Source organism: Drosophila mojavensis, unplaced genomic scaffold (genome assembly GCF_018153725.1).
Source record: "Drosophila mojavensis isolate 15081-1352.22 unplaced genomic scaffold, ASM1815372v1 contig_74, whole genome shotgun sequence".
NCBI lineage: Eukaryota > Metazoa > Arthropoda > Insecta > Diptera > Drosophilidae > Drosophila > Drosophila mojavensis.
Window position 1 is genome coordinate 19588178 of NW_025318899.1, and position 7875 is coordinate 19596052.

The 7875-nt window shown below is 44.4% G+C and overlaps 3 protein-coding genes across 4 annotated transcripts in view; all 3 read left to right on the top strand.

Annotated features, from left to right (window-relative positions):
• LOC6582994 (protein commissureless 2) overlaps window positions 1–3233 on the top strand; it is a 40845-nt gene extending 37612 nt beyond the window's left edge. For both annotated transcript variants that reach the window (XM_032731002.2, XM_002008639.4), the window contains exon 2: window positions 2397–3233. In XM_032731002.2, the coding sequence (XP_032586893.1) occupies window positions 2397–3115 (719 nt within the window). In that variant the 3' untranslated portion in view covers window positions 3116–3233. The remainder of the gene's footprint in view (window positions 1–2396) is intronic.
• A 177-nt stretch (window positions 3234–3410) lies between these two features.
• On the top strand, window positions 3411–6012 carry LOC6582996. The gene is made up of 5 exons (XM_002008641.4): window positions 3411–4031; window positions 4102–4843; window positions 4981–5225; window positions 5280–5445; window positions 5507–6012. Exons 1-5 carry the CDS (start codon window positions 3966–3968, stop codon window positions 5983–5985), a joined length of 1698 nt encoding a protein of 565 aa, XP_002008677.1. The 5' UTR covers window positions 3411–3965; the 3' UTR covers window positions 5986–6012.
• Window positions 6013–6084: 72 nt separating this feature from the next.
• On the top strand, window positions 6085–7460 carry LOC6582997 (phosducin-like protein). Its single transcript, XM_002008642.4, has one exon. It carries the CDS (start codon window positions 6188–6190, stop codon window positions 7034–7036), a length of 849 nt encoding a protein of 282 aa, XP_002008678.1. The 5' UTR covers window positions 6085–6187; the 3' UTR covers window positions 7037–7460.
• Window positions 7461–7875: the final 415 nt, after the last annotated feature.

Here is a 7875-nt window from a genome sequence, read left to right on the forward strand (position 1 = left end):
GATAATTCTCCAGACATTGTCTGACTGCCACAACTTCAAATATAAAGTTGAAGCAGAGCCGCCAAAGGGGGCCCTGGAGCAGGGCGTCGAGGTATTTTTGGAGGCAAGCAACTAACAGTAGTCAAAATAATGTTTCAAGGCCGCCCATGCCCCACACAAAGGGAGAAATTTAAACGGCAATTTGGTGCCGTGTTTACCAACCCCAAGGACAAAGGACAACGTACAAGCGAACGACAGCAGCAGCATCCAAAACTGTGGCTTCTGCTGTTTTCTTTTTGTGCGCCCTTGCCTTGATGAGTGGGGGGGTTGGGGACGCTACCGCAGGGGCAGCAACTGCTTACGTGCCTGGCGAGCATCACACAACGAGACCTTATCCTCCCGTTCAATGGGGCTGTTGTTATTCTTGGTTATGCCTGCCGGGCGGTGGAGGGCTCAGGGTCTTGCCGCCATTCGCCAAACCTTCCTACTGGGCACGTCATTTTTGGCTGCTTTGGGCTGAGTCGTTTGTTTTCTTTTTTCTTTCGCTATTGGCGCCCAAATCCTCAAAAAAAAAAAGAAAGAAAGAACGAAGAGAAGAAGAAGATAGAAGCACTAACGCATAGCCCCCCTTAACATAAACTGTGTTTAACTTTTTCGTGAACGCCCAAATATCTTTAGCCTGCCTTAGGTTATGCTTTTTGCTTCTCTGGTCTTGCTCTAAGCCGGCGCTGCTACCACTGCGTCCTAGTTATTTCTGTTTGGGTTCTTCATGACCTTTAGCATATTGACTAGTGAGGTTTTTGGTGTCCATTTTGCTTTTGGCTTATAACTTGCGGCGCATACTTTATGCACAACGCACTTACACTTTGTGCCTTCTTCTTTATATATGTATGTATATATATTGTACACATATACATATACCGTTTCATTCGTTTTACTGCTGCACTTCATTTTATTGTGGTGCTAAGCTGCGCTTGGGGAATTGAAATGCGTATATCCTTGGGGCTTATGGCGACAGACAGTTCATCAAATGAAGCTTTTAAGTGGCCCTCCATCCATCTCATAATTTAATATTTGATGCAGCTTTAACACTCAGACTTTAAGCAGCAACGTTTTAAGTAGAGAAAATGCTGCCGGACTGATGGAAATTAGTTATGAGCAGTAACCGCTTTATCGCAACTATCGATTGCTCTGCACGCAAAAACATAGCAGATCAATGTTAAGTAAATCATCGAGTAAGTTGTGCAGTGCCAGATAATTTAAATGCAGGCAGACTCATTGTTTGGAAAAATCAAAGTAGATCAATGCTAAGTAGAAAGTATGGCATGACAGATTAGTTTAATTGGCTAAATTACGTGGGCAGTCGCTGCTCCATCACACTCATCGATTCTCTTAGCACACAGAAACATCGATCGTTACATATGTATGTATGTACCATCGATATATCAGCAAATAAAGCTGCTTTACCGCAATTAAACAAAAGTCAATTGAAAATTACATAAAGTCTTAAGCTTGCTAAGCTGCTTCCACAACTGAGCAGCTTTACAGAGTCAAAGTGGGACTTTGCCATATGGTTGAACTACCCTTAAGTCCCAGTCCCCCGCCCCCACACGCCCACTGCCTACACACAAATGACAATGAGTTTCCATTTTGTCTGCTCGTCCTGTGCCCTGTGTGCATCATCAATTTAATTTCGTAAGCTTACAAAGCGTTGCATAAAAAATGAACGTCCGTTCATGTGGGTGTGAAAACGCTCCTGGTTTTTCCGGTACCACACCCCAGCCGGCAAGCCCACACAAAAGGGTGTGAATCGAAGCGTGCGCCATTTTCGTGTGTTTTTTAAAGCCACGCAGCATGCGGCTAATCTTCAAAATCGTGTAGCACGTCTCTAAACGCTTGCCGCATCAACAGTTTTCTCTGTAGTTCTCCCGGTGGGTGGCTTGCTGACTCACCTCTATGTGTGATGAGGGGGGCATTGGGCATTTCCCCACACATTGTAGAACAGGGCAATTGCAATAAAAATTGTGTTGCCTACTTTTAAGGGTTGGACGCAGGTTGCACATTTCCGGTGGCAGCAGTTTTTAGTAGCTTTTAACAAAACGTTGCGACATTCATCCATAAAAATTTCATTAATGTACATGCCGGTCCCCCCACCCCAGCCACTACTAAAAGTAGCTGAAGATGGGAGGCATTGCATAGTCCCAAAGGTACAACGGAATTGATTTGGCAATTCGGATTGCTTTTGTCTTTTTGCTGCCAGTTCCGGTGGCGAGTTGAGAGGTAAATAAAACTGAGAGTAGGGAAAGCAACCGGCCTTTCATTTACAGATATGCATCTCTATATATCATTCCACTTCAGGGCATTAGCAGGTCAGCTGGATTATGTTTATTTAATTTCCTTTCTTCTTCTTTTTTCAGATCGTGCCAATCATGGCGATGCCACCATTGAAGTCTGCCGCCATTGCCCGCCTGAGTACGAAGCCGAATCTCTGCCCTCCTACACCATTGTCTCTGGCTTGCCCACCTACGATGATGCACTCGAGGAGTTCCGTAAAGCGGGCATCATACTAACTCCCTCCTTTGTGCCTGTCATCAAGATCTTCGAAAGCGCCAGCAATGAAGCCGGTGGGGCCAAGGAACCAGCCGTTTCCTATAGCCTTGTGGAGACTACGGCTAGCGATGTCAATGCGGATAACATTTCAATTACCTCCATCACCTGCAATTGTGGCGGCTCCTCGCCCACTGGCTCGCTGCCCAGCTACAGTGCCGCCACAGCAGCTGCCATGGTGGCGGCCAGCGCCAGTGGCTCGCAGCTCACCTCGCAGGTAATTGAGCTGTCGCCGGAGCATTTGGCCTCGCTCTCCGAGAAACGCCTCTCGTTGCAGATCTCATTCAACAACTCGCTACGCCGCCGCTCCCGCTCCACGTTGCGCAACCACTTGCTGCGCTCCCGCGCTGTGGGGAACACCGCCGGCCTCGGCCCCATTGAGACAACGATGCCCAATGTCACGATCGCCACTGGCACCGAGGTGCTGCCGCCCATACATCGAACCTCCTCCTCGGTGTCGCTGTCCAGTGAGCGCCAGCTGCTGGATCAGCGCTTGAGGCATTTGCATCATCGTGGCTCCTTGTACTGAGGAGCAGCTCCGAATGCCAAACGCTCAAATTTCAATTACTTAATTTTTAGTTATAAGCGACAACAACAAACTGATATATGGAATAATAAAGTGTTTATACAAATGTTGTAATTAAAAATGCCGATGATTTTCTTTTTGGAATGCATTGAATGGGATTTAACTAGTGGAAGCCAAAATTGTTCACGTCTACACTTGAGTTAAGGAATTTTAAATAACTTAAGAATGAGAAAAAACATCAAGAGTCTGAAGCTTGAACAGCTTTAATATATGAAACCTTTAGTGATCTGCTTATGTTTTAGTGATTTGCTTATGTTTTAATATTCATAGTAATATAGAAAAGAAGAGCGAATTAGAACTGTAGTACATTGGCAAATGAAATAGGTAAATAATGGTATTCCAAGAATATATATTATATAGATAGCTGACATGGAATAAGGGGATAGGACTGCAACATTTTTTTAATCTTATATGTCTAGAACTTCATTTTAGACTATTCTCTTATTTGAACTACCAATCCTCCCTAGCTAAACCAGAAATATATAGGGTACAAATCAAAAGTCGAAATGCTAAGAAATAGGTATATCCAAAAACTGAAATTTGATTTGCTCTTTTACGGGTTGCCGTGGTTAGCTTTCAGATTGAACACATATCAAACTGACACGCCTCTAGGCGTGAAAAGAAAAAATGAAACATTGCACATGTATCTGACACCGCATAGGGGGAATAGAACTGCCAGCTAACCATATAACAGAACGAAACTCTGGCTTGGCGCATGCCATGGCAACGATTTCGGTTTGTTTATGAAGCGCCGAGGGCTTTGGTGTCTTTTCGCAATAGTTTTCTGTAAACGATGAGCGGCACCACACGCAGCGGGCTGGTGCCTACGCCGAAGCGGCATATCAAATATGTGAGAAAGGTAAAAGAACAGGCGTCTGCTAGAATATGCTGTGTAGAGGTTCGTCTAACGTGAGCGTATGCATCCACAGAGGAAAAATCACCATGCCGACGATTCGCGGATGCCGTTGAAATTCGAGGCACAGCCGATGCCACTATCGCTGCGTCCGTTTGGTGGGCTATTCAATCCATTCGCCAAGGGCTGTTCCGTGCTCTGCAATCATCCAGCGCCGCCGGCCGTGAAGGATGTCATCAACCAGCTAAAAACATCGCTGGCCATTGAGGGCAAGTGTGTGACGCACGCGGCCAAGGAGAAGCCACTGGAGCAGCAGCTACAGCCGCACGAAGCGGACAATATACCCGAGGATTTGTTTCGGCGCTATGCTGAAACCGATTCCCGGCCCATGACACCGACTCCAACAGTGACCAGCATCCATACGCGCACCAGTGCCGGCTCTTTCTATCGGCGCTGCATCACGCCGGAGTGGGGCAAGCACGAGAACATTCAGCGCAAGAAGATCATATTGGATCTGCGACGCACTCACTCGCAGGAGACGCTCTACTGGAAGCCCAGCTCGGAGCTGACACAAAGCGGCATCGAGGAGGGCAAGAAGCCAAAGAGCGCGGGCGCCAACGAGGACAAGAAGCCACGCCACCAGCAGTCCAATGAGCAAAGACCTAAATCTTCGCTAGCCACGGCGACCCTCTCACCTGGAGATGATCAGCATGCGGAGCTGGAGCCGAAGCCACACAAGATTTGCATCAATGAGCACGACATGAGCGACGACGACGCGCGACGGGGCAAGAAGCGTAAAAGGCTAAAGCCAACGCCGGGTGCGTAATTCACATAGATATCCAGTAACTACATTCAGGAAACTGGCTCAAATTTCAGATATTCAAATTTTATAAAGCTTTTGCTGTCCCATATTACTAATCCTAAATACATAAATTACTATTCAACATACTCTTAGCCACCACAACATTTCACCTAAGCGAGGATCCAGAGACTCAGGTGGCTGCATTGGGACCCGATTCACTGAATGCCAGCACCAGACCCAGCTTGATACCCAACACGGCTGGCCTACTGCCCAAGGATCGACGCGAGGTGGAGCGGGAGCCCATTTTGCTCAAAGGCAGCTTCCTAACCGATGAAGCCTTTCAGGCACTTAAAACGGATCTAACAGTAGATCTAATAGAGAACACCTTTGGCAGATATGTATGTTAATATAGGTCGAGAATCCCAGCTCCTTTTTAATAACTTTTCCTACAGCTAAACCGCGCACTGCGCGAGGCCATTAAATACATACCCAAACCAGTGCACAAGACAGTGGAAGAAGTAGACAAAACAACTGTTGGTACGAATTCCAAAATGCCACGGAAATTCTCAAAATCCGCCACACGTTTCGATGTGCCCATGGACCTAGCCATGCTAAAGAGTTTGTACCTAATAGAGCATTGATATAATATAAATTTTAATGTAATATTCAATTCTTGCAGACATGACTCCATGGGACTACCTCAGCAAGTATGTTTGGGTCTCGCAGCAACGCAAACAGCTCTATAAACGCGTTTTCCTGAAATATTTAAACCGTTGCGAAGAACCGGAAGCGGAAACGGATGATGCGACTCTCATTGAGTACAAAGAGCGCACAATGGTCTGGCGTAGTCTGCCGCAGGCCCTGGAGGATGTTTTGGAGTTTCATGGCAATGAGAAAAATGTACAAAATACACTTAATCATTTGGACTATAAGCAGGATGGCAACGGAATTTTGGATTTTCGCGCCTGGTGCGGCATTGTGTCCTTTGCCGAGCGTTTGACACAATCGGATCCTGCCTGCAGTGATGATGATTCATGCGATGAATTGGAAAAGGCCGACTTCAATAGCATGGAGCAGATAATTGACCAGTTTGAAGTGCCCGAGAAATTACAGAAAATCTTTAATATAATTCGTATCACACACAAAATAAAGCATTAACTTTTGAAATTTTCGCACCAACTTAAACGATATGTTTCCATTTAGATTTGCGATAGCTTCTTGGCATAATTGCCATTCACCAAATTCGACCACACAATCAGCTGTTGCTGCAAACTTATCGATACTTTTGTATACCTCGGTTTGAGTGCTTTTGATAAATTTTCTATAATTAAATTAGAAAAATATAAATTAAACTACAATCATGGCCACATTAGAGGACAAGTTATTAGGTGAAAAGCTAGAGTACTACTGCAGCAGCAGCGAAGGCGAAGACAATGGCGATGACGGCGACGGCGACTGCGACGACGAACAGGGTGCTCGCGGTAGCAAAGGGTCTGCTAGCTCCGGATTGACAATCAACACGGATCCTAATGCGGCACCACCGGGCGGTTTTCGCCAGCAGTGCTCAACCAATACCGGACCCAAGGGAGTTGTGCAGGACTGGCAGCGTTTCAAGCAACTCGAAGCCGAGCGCCGTGAAGAAACTGAGCGACAGCGTTTGGCCTTGGCTAAAAAGCTCAGCATGACGACTACAACATCTGCCGAGGACGAGGAACGCAAACGCCAAGAGGAACTGGACGCAGAATTTGCAGAATTGATGAGCGAAGATTTTCTGCATCAATATCAAAAGCAGCGCATGGCCGAAATGCTACGCCAAACAGGCCACCATCAGCAGTTCGGCAAGGTGCTGCAGCTCAGCACCCACGAGGAGTTTCTCTCCTGTGTGGAAGAGGAGAATAAGCACACTACCATTATAATACACATATACGAGCGCAGTCAATCGGCCTGCGCCACGCTCAATAGCTGCCTAGACACGCTGGCCAACGACTATCCTTCCATAAAGTTTGCCAAGATCTGCAGCTCTGTGGCGGGCATGAGTCGTGACTTTCGCACCAAGGGCCTGCCCGCTCTATTAGTGTACAAGGCACAGGCGCTAATTGGCAACTTTGTGCGGCTGACCGACGATCTGAGCGATGACTTCTTCGCCTCCGATGTGGAGAGTTTCCTCATTGAGCATGGCATCATAGTCGATAGAGCCTTGTACAATTAAGTCCACAGATTGTGAATTTTATAGGATATAAGCTAAAAGAGAGCTGACCAATTAATGTGTTCGAACGTCTCGCATTTAAGCAGATCACACTTAAGTTTTCAGTTAGTTTCTTCAGGTCTCAAATATTTCAATTTAGTTATTTATTTTTCCCATTTCAATAATTGGTTACATTTTATCTTGAAGAAGTTTTGTATACAATTTCTATGCAACTTTTTCGATTTTTTGTTATGAAAAAAAGAAACGCAGAATGTCAATTTATTTTTGTTCTTTATATATATATATATGTGTTTATATATACAAATGAAGTCAAATTTGTTTAAAAATATATTCGAAATGCATTCGCAGCAGAATTATAAAATATTATGTATTTTATATAAATATGGAAATAGACCCTGCACATTTTTTATGGTTATTCCATTTTTCATCTGTTTTGTTTTTGTGTTTTTTTTTATGAATCATATACAATAAACATAAGATTTATAATATTTAAGAGCTAATGAATGTACTTCACTCAAAATCGTACTATGTAAGATTTATACATATACAATAATATATCTATATTTATTATATATATATATAGCTTATAGCCTAACATAAACGGGCATTATAAAAAATGATGTTGGTAATAAAAGGTTTACTAATCAACAAATTGGTGTTGCTCGTATTCATTTCACTTTTTAGTAGGTCCAGCATAATTGGCTTCATACTATGTATGAAATGGCCAAATTCTTAAATTTTGTTTTCAACTTTAACTAAGCCTAATTACATTTATGTAAATATAAATTCAAGTTTTCATATCTTCTTGTTTTCTTGTCAAACGAACTCTGCAGCACAGCGTG

What these genes read in the sequence shown, in the direction of transcription:
- LOC6582996 (XM_002008641.4), top strand. Translation starts at nt 3,966, where the DNA reads ATGAGCGGCACCACACGCAGCGGGCTGGTGCCTACGCCGAAGCGGCAT. An exon ending in AAGGCTAAAGCCAACGCCGG is followed by an intron (nt 4,844 to 4,980) that starts GTGCGTAATTCA and finishes ACATACTCTTAG; the next exon opens with CCACCACAACATTTCACCTA. An exon ending in GGACCTAGCCATGCTAAAGA is followed by an intron (nt 5,446 to 5,506) that starts GTTTGTACCTAA and finishes CAATTCTTGCAG; the next exon opens with ACATGACTCCATGGGACTAC.
- LOC6582997 (XM_002008642.4), top strand. Translation starts at nt 6,188, where the DNA reads ATGGCCACATTAGAGGACAAGTTATTAGGTGAAAAGCTAGAGTACTAC.